Source organism: Caenorhabditis remanei, chromosome II, assembly GCF_010183535.1.
Source record: "Caenorhabditis remanei strain PX506 chromosome II, whole genome shotgun sequence".
NCBI lineage: Eukaryota > Metazoa > Nematoda > Chromadorea > Rhabditida > Rhabditidae > Caenorhabditis > Caenorhabditis remanei.
In genome coordinates this window covers 18,752,386-18,767,040 of record NC_071329.1, presented here as the reverse complement: position 1 = coordinate 18,767,040, position 14,655 = coordinate 18,752,386, and the positions used below count along the sequence as shown (strand labels likewise).

Sequence of the window (14,655 nt, the reverse complement as noted above, 5' to 3'; positions counted from 1 at the left end):
CGTTTAAAAAGGAAAAGGAGACTAGGAAAAGGGACAGAACTCATGGTATATGTACATATTTCGGTGTCACCAGATTTTCCGATAAACTCAAGTTTATATGGGTTGAACAGAGCAAAAATAGTACATTATTTTTGTAGTTGACCATTTTTTCGTTGGGACACTACCATGAAAGTTACAGGTAAAGAAACCCATTACTCCCTGAAATCGACTAATTTTAATGCAAATTAACGAAATTTTGGAGATTTTCACTTTGACAACCTATAACTTTCCAGATAGTGTTAGTACAAAATAACGGTCAACTTTAAAAATGATGTGCAAATTTGGCTCTCTCCAACGCATACAAAATTACAAAGACAATCAGGTGGCACCGAAAGACACTGTCAAAGTTGGTCATTTTCCACTGAAAACAGCCAAAGTTGATACCTTTTTGTCCGGTACTGTAGATAAAATGGAGAATTAATTCACTGGATACCGATTTCCTTCAGAGACGTCTGGAACTAGAAAAAGTGAAGATCTGCATAAAATCGCTCACCAGAAGATCCGAGGACTTCTCAAAGAACCTACCTGGATAAGTTGAGGCTACCTTTTTTCTAGAACATTGTAGAAAAGATAATAAAACCTGTGCTCCAGGACTAATCGACCATAGAGTTGTGAGCTCCTAAAGTTATGCGCGAAACTTTGGGTGTGAGAACTTAGAAAACCCTCAACCGTCTAGACGGTCTAGAAAATTTGAGCTTATTACCGGATCATATTCTTTAAAACTAAACATTATATGAATTTTAATGATAAATTTTTTTGAATGACTTCTTTTTTGTACTTCTTGTTTAAATCAAGTTTAAGATTTCTTGGGTGGTTTTACGTAAAGAGATTACTGAACCCAAAAAGTAGAAAAGAACAAAACATGAAAGGAATGCCCACATAATAAGGCAGCTATAGTGCGGGCTTATATGTGTAGTGAATGGAGGGAAAACACTGTCTGACAGAGCTATGCGGAAGTAAAATTTTCAAAAAAGGAATAACATTTTCAAAAAGGAAGACGGAAGAAGGAAGAAGAAAGTGAAAAAACCCCGGAAGACGGAAGTAAATTTTGAAAATGACGAATTTAAGGCGAATTTTGGCGTTATTTTGAAAGCGAGTTTCGGCGTTGTTTTGCATACAAAATTCCATTAAAAACCACCGAAATTCCGCTGAAATTCCGTCGAAAATTACAAAATTAAAGTTCACTTTTTTCACGGAAGTCGGAAGTGACAGACAATTTCAACGGAAGAAGGCAAAAGGAAGAAGGAAAAAGGAAGAAGGAAGGGAAAAATGCCCGGAAGAAGGAAGAAGGGAGAAGGAATTCCGCACAGCTCTGCTGTCTGACTAGGGAAGGTCATTGAGTTATGGGACGTGACCTATATCGTTGCAAAGCTGAGAAAACGTTGATTCCAAATATATATTCAGTTTGTGCCAACGAGGTTTGGTATTCGAGCAAAATAAGAGACACGAACGAATATTCTTGCATTTAAAAAAAAGTTCGCATGTTAAAAAGGCAAACATTTGCCATTTGTCAGAACTTTGACTCGGTTTTTCTCAAATGCCAGACCTCGAGGGGAAAACTTAAGATGCGTTTTCTCAGTTTTCCAAAAAAAAGGAAATCTTAAGGATACCTATATTGTTGAGGTCATTGATTCCTTTAAAGTGCTATGTTCAAATCTTTAACTACCTATGATCAAAGCCGTATGACTCTTCAACGGAAAATTTGAAAAAAAAAACTTGAATACTTGGTATCACAGAAAAACTCCAGCATGTCGAAAGTGTTGAACTGGAAAAGAAAATCTACATAAAAGGTTTACGACCTCAACCCGGCGCACAAGACTTTGCATATTATTATTTGTCACCGGTTAGAGAGTATTAATCGATCATCATCACCCTCCCTCCCTAGTCACCAACTGTCACAACTTACATTTAGTTGTTTTTTGATATTCCAAAATGACAGTCGCCTATTCTCTAGACGTTGCCACATCGGGCCTGTTCACTCAGATCAAAGTACTGCTGAGATGGAAGGGATCGGTGTGGAAGTCGATATGGTCAGAGTTGCTCATCTGGCTCTTGTTGTATTCAGTTTTGTCCGTTATTTATCGAGTGTTGCTGAATAAGGCGCAGAGAGAGTAGGTTGAGGGGGTCCTGAATCGGTTTATAAAATCTTTGTAGCTCAAATTTGGAGTGAGACATAATACAATGTATCTCAGCCATTTTTTTTCACTCAATTTCTGAGACCAGTGTCCGAGGTATCCAGATACCCCAATGTTTCAAGTTTTATATGACAAGAAAGCTGAAGATGTGAGGATTCAAAATATGTTTTTAGATTTTTAATCGGTCAAAAATGGGCGGAGTTATGAGTGGTTAAGCTCAAAGAAATCCTAAACATTTTCTCAGCTCCTCAACTGAAACCAGCGTAACTCTGCCCATTTTTGACCGATTTAAAATCTAAAAGCAGATTCTGAATCCTCACATTTTCAGCTTTTTGATTATATAACATTTGGACATCCAAACATAAAGGACACAGAGGCAGACTCAGAGAAAACACTAGACTGTCAAGTATCCGACTACCTGTATTTCTGTAGATCTGTCTGTGTGTCCCGGGTATCCAGATGTCCAATGGTTCAAATTTTACATGACAAAAAAGGTGAAGACGTGAGAATTCTGAATCTGTTTTCAGATTCCAAGTAGGACAAAAATGGGCGGAGTTACTGCGCTTTTGGCTGAGGAGGCTGGTCTGAGCTGAGGAGGCCACACTAAATTCTTCATAACTGCGCCCATTTATGAGCTACACAAATTCGGAAAACAGATTCAGAATCCTCACGTCTTTAGCTTCCCCACCATATATTTTGTAATGTTGTAAATTCCAGAGTGTTCGAGCAGCTGTGCACATTCTTCGACACTTTCTCTGTGTTCATTCCGGTCACCTTCATGCTTGGCTTCTACGTCTCAATTGTATATAACAGGTGGACTAAAGTGTTCGATAATGTCGGCTGGATTGATACGTGAGTCGCTACGCAGTGAATTCTAGAAGCGATAGTTGTGTAGTCCTTGTGGACTAGTCAGAAGATCAGCTTCTGAGTCGCTTGAGTCGCTACGCAGCAAATTCTACCCTCAAATTTTCAGCTCGGCCCTCACAATCGCCCAATACATCCGCGGAACGTCCGAACGTTCGCGTCTAATCCGCCGCAACTGCATCCGCTACATGATAGTCGCCCAGGCGATGGTCTTCCGTGACGTCTCCCCGGCAATCCGTCGCCGTTTTCCCACTATGAGACATCTGATTACAGCGGGTCTGCTGACTGAGGATGAGCTGGTTGAATTCGATGCGATAGTCAGTCCGCAGAGTAAATATTGGCAGCCGATTCAGTGGTTGTTCTCTCTGGTTACGATAGCGAAGGATGAGGGGTTGATAGCGGATTATTATTTGTATGTGGACTTGATGGATGTAAGTTGGGGGCAGAAAATGCGCTCTACTGGACTTTAACACTGTCAAATCTGCTAATACAGCCTAAGATAGCCTAAGATCGTCCAAGATCGTCTAAGATCGTCCAAGATCGTCTAAGATCGGCTGAAATTGGTTAGAATCGGCTGAGATTGCCCAAAATAGCCCCGAATCGGCCTGAAATTAGTCTAGGACCTGCTAAAATCATCTCAGATTGCCTAAAATCATCTAATGTCGTCTTAAATTGGATAAAATGGTCTAAAATCGCTTAAAATCGTCTGAGATCGTCTAAAAGGAAAATTCATGACGAGTCTAGTTGAACTTTTTCTATAAATTGGATGATAGAAACTTTCGAACCTGCTAATTCCAAAACTGCAAGAAAAATATCTAGTTATAGAAAAAGTTCAACTCGACTTTTGAAATTAAAATGAAAATTAGAAATAGAAGTTTAAACTTGGTCAAAAACAAGTTTTGGTAGTAAAAAAAACTATACATTCTGGGTGCTTTCACTTAAATTTGCAATTTTCAGACATTTACATCTAACTTTGAGCATTTTCGACAATAATTTTTTGGTTTCTAGACGATTTTTAGTGTTTAAAATTTGATTTTAGAAAATCTCAGCCGTTTTTGACATTTCCGGACCATTTTTCTTGTATTTTGAGTTGAAAATCAGAATAATTTTGCTTTTTTTTTTAATTCAACCATTTTCAGTCATTTCAAAACAATTACAAGCATTTTTAGCGTTTTCAGCCGATTTTGAGGGATTTCAGCCGATCTCAAATGTCTTTTTGGCAGAAAATAACTAGCAATTGTGGTTTTCAGTCTATTTTTGCAATTGCAGGGCCATTTTTCTGCATTTTGTGTTAAAAATTCAAAATCCAGACACTGAAATTGCTTTTTAGGCTGCCTCAGGCTATCTTAACCGATCATAGATCATTTTAACCGATTTTAGCCATTCTTAAGCAATCTTAGGCCGCTTTGAACGATCTTAACCGATTTTGACCGATCTCAAGCGATCTTCGACTATTTTCGACCATTTTAACCGATTTCAACCGATCTTAAACGATCTAAGACGTTATTAGGCGCTTTAAGACGACCTTATATGATCTTAGACAAAACCATTTCAGAAACTCCGTGACTTCCGTACTAAGATCCTAAACCTCGTCATTTTCGACATGGTCCCAATCCCCCTCGTCTACACACAAGTCGTCAATCTCGCCGTCCGTACCTACTTCCTCCTCGCACTATTCGGTCGCCAATTCCTTGAAAATAGTGCAAATATTCCCGGTGCCAAGTGGAAAATTGACATCTACTTCCCGATTATGACCTCCCTTCAAATAGTTTTCATAATTGGGTGGTTGAAGGTGTCGGAGGTGATGTTGAACCCACTTGGAGAGGATGATGAAGATTTTGAGACCAATTGGATTATCGAGAGAAATTTACAGGTAAAAACGCGCCGATGACGCGACAGTACTTCCCATTTCCAGGTTGGATACGCAGTGGTAGATCAAGCATACGGTAGATTTCCAATAATCAAACGTGACCCATTCTGGGAGGACGAGACCCCGCAGACATTGGACACGCCGACGTCGACACGCAAACCGCATACCCATATGCAGGGTAGTTGCATTAATATGTAAGAAGAACATTATCTGACTTTCAAAATTTGGCGGGCCCGCCCGGAATTGAAGTTTTGAACTTTTTTACTAGAAGCCCCCTTCTATATTCCAGGAACGAAGCAGATCTCGACAACGGTCTAATTTCATTCGTCCGCCGCCGCTCTCGATCTATCGGTGATGATGACTCGTCGTCTATTTACACTGAAAATACAGATAAACGAGCCAGTACTGCTTCGATGCTCCCAAGACATATGTGGGCTCAACCGAGATCCAAGATCTCAAATGCTATCGCCAAGTTTTACAAATCTGACCCCGAGCCAAGGAGAGCTAGTGTTTGTGAGTCCGGAGTCCGATTTTTTGATTTTTTTTTGTTGCTATTATTCATCAAAAATAATCCAAAATTGTATGAAATTAAAAATTTCAGCGTGTTTGACCCAATTTTGTTGTAAAACCCTGATGTTTTCTTGTAGTTCACGTGGACACAAGGGTTATACCGAGCTTGAACAATTTTGTGCTTTTAGTTCCGATTTTGCCAATTTCTTGCAGTTTTCTATATATAAAAAACTGTTTTTACTTGATAAAATCGTCGGATACTAAACAGACTTCATTTCTAGTGTGTTCTTTCTGTCTGTCTGTGTGTCGGAAATGTCCGGTTGTCCAAATGCCTAAAATTTTATATGACACGAAATCTGAAGACGTAAGGATTTTGAATCTGTTTTCAGATTTTGCATAAGTCAAAAACTCGCAGATCTATGGTGGTTTCAGTTGGTTGCTCTGAAAATGTGTAGAAAGTCTTCTAGCTTAAGAATTCTCAAAATTTCAGCTTTCAAATCATGTTTAAAATACTATATCAAGTTTGAAAATCTGGTATTTAACGAGGTTTTTAGAGGATTAGCGCATTACGACTCTTTTCTTCATCTGAAGTCGTGATAACTCGGTTGGATTTTAACCTACTTGAAGTCTGCAACCAGATTCAGAATCCTCACGTCTTCAGCTTTCCGAGCATATAGATTTTGATAAATTTTAGCATGAAGCGTTAGTGTACTCTTCGTGGACAAGTTAAAATTGGATTTTAAAGTTTTTAGACGATTTTTAAACCCGTTTAATCTGTCGATGGCCTAGGATCCGAAAAATTTGAAATTTTGGTTTCTAAACGTCTTGGTTACAAAATGTCATTGTTTTGAAAAGTTCTTTTTAGCCCCTGACCCCTCAAACTGTATTCACAGGTTCCTTTTACGGAAAAAAATTCTGTTTAGGGGGCGGAGCATAAAATTTGAATGAGATAGAACGTCCCAATATTCCAGGCGTCGCCGCTCTCGACCTCAACCACCGTCGCCCGTCCACCGACCTTCGTGAAATTGAAAAACCGGAAAACGTGGATGACGTCATAATCGATGTGCCCGCTTTGGTTCAAGAGAGAATTCGAATTGCCAAACAACAAGCGGCCGCCGTCAAAATTGAGATACCGGAAGCCTCCATCTCAGGAACATCAGAGGCTGTAATGTTTTTTTTTGAAAAGAAAAGGACAAATTTAAAGGAAAAAAGATTTCAGACGTCCCCATCTGGAAATGTGAAATGGTTCGTTGAAGAGATGCCAGTAATTGAGGAGGAAGATGAGAAGACGCATCGGAAGACACCCAGGAATCTCAGTGCTAGTGAGTATGGTGAAAAATACCGAAAATTCTGGAATTTTCGAGCTAGAAACCAACTAAATAGGCTTGAAATTGAGAATTTGATTGATTTTCGAAACTTTTCGAAAATCCGGCTATTACTAATGGTACTGTAACTTGGTCGGTTTTCATCACATCAAAATTAAACTTATATTTTTGAAATATGCAACATTAGACGGTTCGAATGAGTATAATTACGACCAGAATCCGTCAATATCGAAAATTTTGGCGTGAAACTGAGTACCTGTACTGGTCAGTCAGCCGAATGTGTTTTTCTCAACAAGATTAACCTATTCTGTACATTTTCCACTAAAAACCAACCAAATACCTCTCAAAATGACAGATTTACAGATTTTCGAAACTTTTCGAAAATCCGGCTATCACTAATGGTACTGTAACTCGGTCAGTTTTCATCCCATCAAAATTGAACTTATATTTTTGAAATCAGCAAAATTAGACGGTTCGAATGAGTATAATCATGACATGGTTCTGACGATTTTCAATAATTTTCGAGATTTTCCTAGCTATGCGCCTTTAAATTATGACATTTTTCTATTTGGGTAGAACCTAGTCATGATTATACTCATTCAAACCGTTTAATTTTGTTGATTTCAAAAATACTAATTTTATTAGGATAGCTTTAAAACTGGCCAAGTTGCAGTACATTTTGTGAAAACCAAATTTTCGAAAAGTATCGAAAATCTGTAGCTTTGTCATTTTTAAAGGTATCTAGTCGATTTTGGGTGGAAAATGTAGGTAATTGATGGAATTTTTAAGAAAAATATACTGCCGGCTTACAGACGTGGCCTAGAAACCCAAATGTTGTGGAATTAGGTCTCAAATCCCCCGTCTTCAACATTTTTCTTAATCCCTTTCTCACAATCAAATTCAACTAAATTTGTCACCATTTATACATATTCACACCTGCATTTCAAAGAAATATAACATTTAGAAAGAAAAAAAGTAAACTTTCATCTGAATACTTGATTAGAGGGTATGAATTCTTGGAAACTAGAAAATAGGCACAAATCAAAGTTCTAAAACATTGGTTTTTGGTATTTTAGAACGTTTCATAACCAAGACAAATCGAAACCAAAAATAAAACCTGTTTGGTTTCAAAACGTCGTCAAGGGTCTGGGATTGGAAAGACTGGGAGAATCCCGGTGGCCTTATTTCACAAAGTTTGGGTTTCCAGGCAACGACAGTCTATTTTTCTCAAAAAAAATCCATCGATTTCCTACATTTTCCACTTAAAACCAACCAGATACATCTGAAAATGACAAAGTTACAGATTTTCGAAAAGTTTCGAAAATCTGTTTTTGTACAAAAGGTGCTGTAGCTTAGTCGGTTTTGTTGATATTCTAATAAAATTAATATTTTTGAAATCAGCATTTTCAGACGGTTCGAATGAGTATAATCATGACTAGATTCTACCAAAATAGAAAAATGACACAATTTAAAGGCGCATAGCCAAGAAAATTCCAAAAATTGAAAAAATAGTCAAAACCTAGTCATGACTATACTCATTTGAACCGGCTGAAAGCGCTGATTTCAAAAATTTAGTTTTCATCCTAATAACATGAAACCTGACCAAGATACAGTACCTTTTGTAGAAACCAGATTCTCGAAAAGTTTCGAAAATCTATAATTTTGTCATTTCAAGAGGTATTTGGTTGGTTTCAGATGGGAAATATAGGAAATTGATGGAACTTTCTAGGAAAAATAGTTGCAGTATCAATCCCAGTTCTGAAACGTCTCTCTCTCTACATTTTCAGGCTCATTCGGCAGTCGTAATCCAGGCGGAGGTGGTTCTGGTTCCACATAATTAACATTTTTCAATCAATAAATATTTATCACAAGAAAATCATTTGGCACACAGAAAAAATCGATAAAAATACTTTTAAAAAATTTTGTATCACTGGGATGAGGAGAACGAGAGTACATTGATATGAATGTTTAAGAAGAATGAATGTGAAGTGACTAAAAGACATTTGTAAAAACGTGTTATGGTAAGTGCGCTCTATTGAGAACAGAAAAGAAAACTAGAATTGATTCCCTACATTTTCCACCAAAAACCAACCAGATACCTCTGAAAATGACAAAGTTACAGATTTTCGAAACTTTTCGAAAATCTGGTTTTTACAAAAGGTACTGTAACTTGGTCGGTTTTGATGCCATCGCGATGAAGTTGATATTTTTGAAATCAGCAGAACCATGCGGTTCGAATGAGTATAATCATGACTACTTTCTATCCATTACGAAAAATGACCAAATTTAAAGGCGCACGGCCCAGAAAATTCCAAAAATTGGAAAAATAGTCATAATTATACTCATTCGAACCGTCTGAAAACGTTGATTCCAAAAATATTAATTTAATTTTGATACCACCAAAACTGGTCAAGTTACAGTACCATAAGTGATTTTCGAATTTTCGAAAAGTTTCGAAAATCTGTAACTTTGTCATTTCGACAGGTATCTGGTTGGTTTTTAGTGGAAAATGTAGGAAATTGTTGCAATTTTCTAGAAAAAACAGAAAAAAAACTCTAATTTTGAGGAATTCGGGGCCTCCTATGCCTAAGAAACTGAGCTTGTTTTAGGCTTAGGCTTAAGGCTTACAAGTTAGGCTTAGGCTTCAGACTTAGGCTCAGGCTCAGGCCCCCCTAAACCCCGAAATAATCCTAAATCTGAGAGAGCGAATCAAAATTATCCGCATCAAAGTGTGCGACCACTGTAGTCGTCGACGTTGTCCTCGACTCCCCGGTAGTCTTATCACTATCATTGTTATTCGTGTTGATGATATCCGTCGGTGTGATACTCCGGGGGCTCCGCCTCCCCGAAGACGTCGGTGGCTCCAACATGACACCGGCAATGCGCGGCTCGTAATCCGAATGGTGACGATGGTGGCCTCGGAATGAGGGGACACGGGAGTTGTCACGATGTTGGGGTGATGGAGAGGAGACGTCGACGTCGTTTCCCGGATAGAGATCAAAGAATTTGCATTTGGCCGGACGGAGACAGTAGGAGCATAGAGCGGAGAGCAGCATCATCTCCCATGTGCACATGAACGACGCCCACCCTGAAAATTGCGGAAATTACAATTTTTGAACATAATTCTATTGATTTTCCAGATTTTCTAGACATTTTCCACTAAAAACCAGCTCGAAACCTTGAAAACTAAAAAATTTACACATTTTCGAAACTTTTCGAAAATCTGAAAACCACTAATGGTACTGTAACTCGATCAGGTTTTTTGTCATCGCGATGATATTGATATTTTTAGAATCAGCGCTTTCAGCCGGTTTGAATGAGTATAAACATGCCCAGATTCTGCCTATTTTAAAAATTTTGGTAAATTTCATGGTTATGCGCCTTTAAATCACGTCATTTTTCCATTTAGGCAGAAAGTAGTCATGATTATAGTCATTCGAACCGTCTGAAAGCGCTGATTTCAAAAATATAAGTTTAATTTTGATGTGATGAAAACTGACCGAGTTACAGTACCATTAGTGATTTTCTGGATTTTCGAAAAGTTTCGAAAATCTGTAACTTTGTCAATTTCAGAGGTATCTGGTTGGTTTTTGGTGGAAAATATAGGAAATCGATGGAATTTTCTAGAAAAAATAGGTGCAATGGGTTTGTAGTCTTTTTTTGTCTCGCTGTGAAAATCTGCTATTTTAGGCGCTAATTTACAATTCAGATGAGTCGCAGAGTGGTCAATTCGGAAAGATCGAGAGCGAGATAGTTGAAACCGGTTTCTAAACGTCCCGGTTCTAAAACGTCCTAATTTTGAAATTTACTGGTTGCTGACACAAAAAAAACGTCTAGCTTATAGCATGTCAAAAATTTTTTGCATAATGAAGTTCTTAATTAGTTTCTACTTGCCTTAGTTTCAAAACGTCCCCAGTTTCAAAACGTCTCTAAACCCCTTTCACTATTTTCAAACCAATTTCTTAAATCTTTTTTAATCTTTTCGCCATTCCAAGAAACCAATCAAATTTCTTTATCTCCAGGTGTTTTTCCTTAATTAACTCAATTCCCCTTAACCTGATTTTCTACGCGACCAACGAAAAAAAATGCATATATTTTTAGAATTGCCTCTCCAAAACTCACACAACGCCTTCGCCGCCGCCGGCAAGAATCGGTCGGAGGTGATGAGTCCGACGGCGGCCGCGAATTCGAACACAAACTTCTGAATTGTGTAGATGCACTGAGCAATGTCACACGTTCGGAATAGGAAATCGAATCGATACGGAGCGTGTTTCTCACGGCCCAGTGGGACCATCACATAGCAACCGTAGAAGGCGATACACATCGAGAGGAGAGCGAGGAGTTGTGAGAACACGAACCAGCTGGAAATTTTAAGCATTTTTACCAAATAATTCAATTCATTCCGCGCATTTTTCAACAAAAACCATCCAGATACCTCAAAAACTGACAAAGTTACAGATTTTCGAAATATTTCGAAAATCCGACAATCACAAATGGTACTGTAACTTGGTCAGTTTTAGCGCAATTAAAATGAAATTAATATTTTTGAAATCAGCGTTTTCAGACGGTTCGAATGAGTATAATCATGACATAGTTCTGACTATTTTTTCAATTTTTGGAATTTTCTTGGCTATGCGCCTTTAAATTTGGTCATTTTTCTATTTAGGCAGAATCTAATCATGAGTATACTCATTCGAACCGCCTAATTCTGCTAATTCCGAAAATATTAATTTCATCGCGATTACACCAAAACCTACCAAGTTACAGTACCTTTTGTAAAAACAAGGTTTTCGAAAATTTTTGAAAATCTGTAACTTTGTCATTTTAAGAGGTATCCGGTTGGTTTTCAGTGGAAAATGTGCAGAATAACTTGAATTTACTCAAAAAAACACAAATTGCCTAATTGACCAATGAAAGGACCTAATCTCATTTGTTCAAAGGTGCATAACCATGAAATTTACCGAAATTTTCAAATTTCCGCAGAATCTAGACATGATTATACTGATTCAAACCGTTTGTTTCTGCTGATTTCAAAAATATTATTTCATCGTGATGACATCAAAACCGACCAAGTTACAGTACTTTTTGTCAAAGACAGATTTTCGAAAAGTTTCGAAAATCTGTAACTTTGTCAATTTCAGTGCAATCTGGTTGGTATTCAGTGGAAAATTTACAAAATTGGTGGAATTTTCAATTTTCTTTAAGAAATAGTTGCGATGATTTTGCGCGCTTTTTTATTTTGCGGTTTTCAGCTTAAAATGCTATAAATGCTACTCTTACATGTGCTCCCTCCTGCCCTCTTGCTCCATCGACACGACCACCGAGATCAACTCGAGAAGTGTTCGAATAATGGGTGTCTGGAATACGAGCCACTCGATCCGTCTCAAATTCTGATCCGTACTCTCGACGGTGGGCAGGAATTTGCAGAAACACAGAGGGGGAACGGTGAAGTTGACACGAATGTTACGTTGGAGGAGATAGGCGGACATTTCCTGACGGCCACCGAAGATGTTGAACAGAAGGGTCACCATTATGAACAGGGTAAACATGAAATATCTGGAAATACAGGCAAATTCGGCTGAAAATGAGCTAAAATGAGCCAAAAACATGTTTTGGCTCGAAAAAGAGTCGTCAAAGGACGTTTTGAAACCAAAGAGACACTTCAAAACTGCAAAACTTCCTGGTTTCAAAACGTCTCGGTTCTAAACTGTACGGTTTCAAAACGTCCAAAACAACTTACACCAAAGAAACCGCGTATAGAAAAATGGCTGCACGAGGGATAAACATTCCGACGAGACTTGCAAATGACGTTATCTGAAAGAATTATAGAACATTTTGAATAAGATTTTGATTTGAAAAAAGCTGAAAAACTTGGAAAAAACGATTAAAATCGGTTAAGATCGGTTGAGATCGGCTAACTGACTTTGAGATTCCGTCATGGCTACCGTTTTTGATTAATTTCTTCGAATTTACACTTATTTTGTAGATCAAATCTAGCTCTTCATTTTTGTAATTGACAACTTTTTCATAGCTCCTATCACTTTTGAGATATGCGCCTTTAAAGGTCGACTACTGTAGCGATGTCACTGTTGTCTCTACAGTGTCCCGATTTTTAAGGCTCCGCGACAATTCACAACTGCGACATTTCGCAACTGCGACATTCCGCAACTAACGTAGGTTTCGCAACTGCGACACTTCGCCACAGCGACATTTCGCAACTAGTCATTTCGCAACTGCGACGTTTCGCAACTAGGACATTTCGCAACCACGACGTTTCGCAACTATTAAACTAGCAATAGTTTAACCTAGTTTTGTCTAAAAGTGGGTCAGATAACTTTTTCTTCTATTTAATTATTTTCAAATATGTTCCCAAGCACTTTGGTACACTCTACATTTTCAGCTGACCCAAATATGCAAATGCCCAGTGGTTGCGAAACGTCGTAGTTGCGAAATGTCGTAGTTGCGAAACGTCGCAGTTGCGAAATGACTAGTTGCGAAATGTCGCTGTTGCGAAGTGTCGCGGTTGCGAAACCTACGTGAGTTGCGGAATGTCGCAGTTGCGAAATGTCGCAGTTGCGAATTGTCGCGGAGCCATTTTTAAAGACGCATATCTCAAAAGTGGGCGGAGCTATCAAAAAGTTGTCAACTACAAAAATGATCTACTAAATTAGATCTACAAAATACGTTTAAATTCCAAATAGTAGAATAACTGCAGCTGCCACTGTGGGTTCTCAAAGTGAGTTAATTTTAATAAAAAAGAGAAATCGCTAGGGTTTCGTCATGCTTTTTGAACTTTGGAGACACAAAATTTGGTTTTTTTAGTGAAACCGTGATTTGTGCTAAACTTTATGTGTCCAAAAGTCAAAAAAAAATACAATATGTAGCATTTCCAGAATACATAGTTTCGGAGAAAACATTTTCAGGAATTTTCAATTTTTTTTGAGTACTTATCACATAATTCTCGGCGATCCCGCTTGTAGATTAAATCTAGTAAATCATTTTAATAATTCACTTTTTTTGATAACTCCGCCCACTTTTGAGATAGTAACCTCTTGAAGGAGCTGGGGTGTCGGCGGCGCGCGCGCTCTTTCCTAGCGACCTATCTTTAAAACCGCATATCTCAAAAGTGGGCGGAGCTATCAAAAAGTTGTCAACTACAAAAATGTAGCCCTAGACGTGATCTACACAACCATGTCACTATAAAATTTTTACAGTAACCCAGAGAGCCGTGACGGGATCTCAAACTCAGTTAGCCAATTTTAGCCGATCTCAACCGATCTCAAATTCTTAAACGCTACAGTAACCCAACTCACCGGAAACATAAAAATCAGCGCGTACATATCATTCCGTATCCTCTCATTCGACACATATTTCAACACAAAGAACAGATGGAAGAACGAGAGGACGAATGTGATGGCGACGAAGACGCATGCGATTGTCAGGCATGACACATGCATTACAGACATGTCTGGAATCAAATTATTTGTAGATCAAAAAATAAAAATAAAGAAACTCACTTGCCAACCAATCCGTCGCCGATGGAATGGGCGGCTCGACGAACGAGTTGTTGTGCGGAATGATCGTTTTCACTATCTCCATTCTATAATAATATTTATAATTATAAAAATAGACAAAAAAAGTCTGGCGCGCCTTGGACGCATTTTTCCTGAGAAAAAAAAACTTTTTTCGTGAGAAAATTCCCAAGGAGAGGTAGTCGACATGTTTGTGTATATAGAAAAAATAAGAAAAAGAAGGGGGGCGGAGCCTCTCCAAGTCGCTATGGAAACTCTCGGGGGGCTCACCGGGGGAAAAAAGAAACGAGAGAGAGAGTGTAGGGAATGTAGAGACGCAGAGAGAAGGAAGGAGACGCCATGTATATACGAATGAAAAGAATGAAGAATGGGAGTGGGTT

General features: G+C 38.3%; 2 protein-coding genes across 2 annotated transcripts; one reads left to right on the top strand and one right to left on the bottom strand.

The window, feature by feature from the left end:
- Window positions 1-1,971: 1,971 nt before the first annotated feature.
- Window positions 1,972-8,580, top strand: GCK72_007925 (uncharacterized protein; the record flags this gene model as incomplete). Its single annotated transcript, XM_003091743.2, has 9 exons — window positions 1,972-2,150; window positions 2,892-3,026; window positions 3,148-3,469; window positions 4,594-4,911; window positions 4,954-5,102; window positions 5,198-5,421; window positions 6,390-6,583; window positions 6,638-6,740; window positions 8,531-8,580. 9 exons carry the CDS (start codon window positions 1,972-1,974, stop codon window positions 8,578-8,580), a joined length of 1,674 nt encoding a protein of 557 aa, XP_003091791.2.
- An 853-nt stretch (window positions 8,581-9,433) lies between these two features.
- On the bottom strand, window positions 9,434-14,342 carry GCK72_007924 (uncharacterized protein; the record flags this gene model as incomplete). Its single annotated transcript, XM_053726538.1, has 6 exons — window positions 9,434-9,831; window positions 10,866-11,104; window positions 12,024-12,299; window positions 12,484-12,557; window positions 14,057-14,211; window positions 14,261-14,342. The coding sequence occupies 6 exons, from the start codon at window positions 14,340-14,342 to the stop codon at window positions 9,434-9,436; spliced, it is 1,224 nt and encodes a 407-aa protein (XP_053590732.1).
- Between the last annotated feature and the right edge of the window lie 313 nt (window positions 14,343-14,655).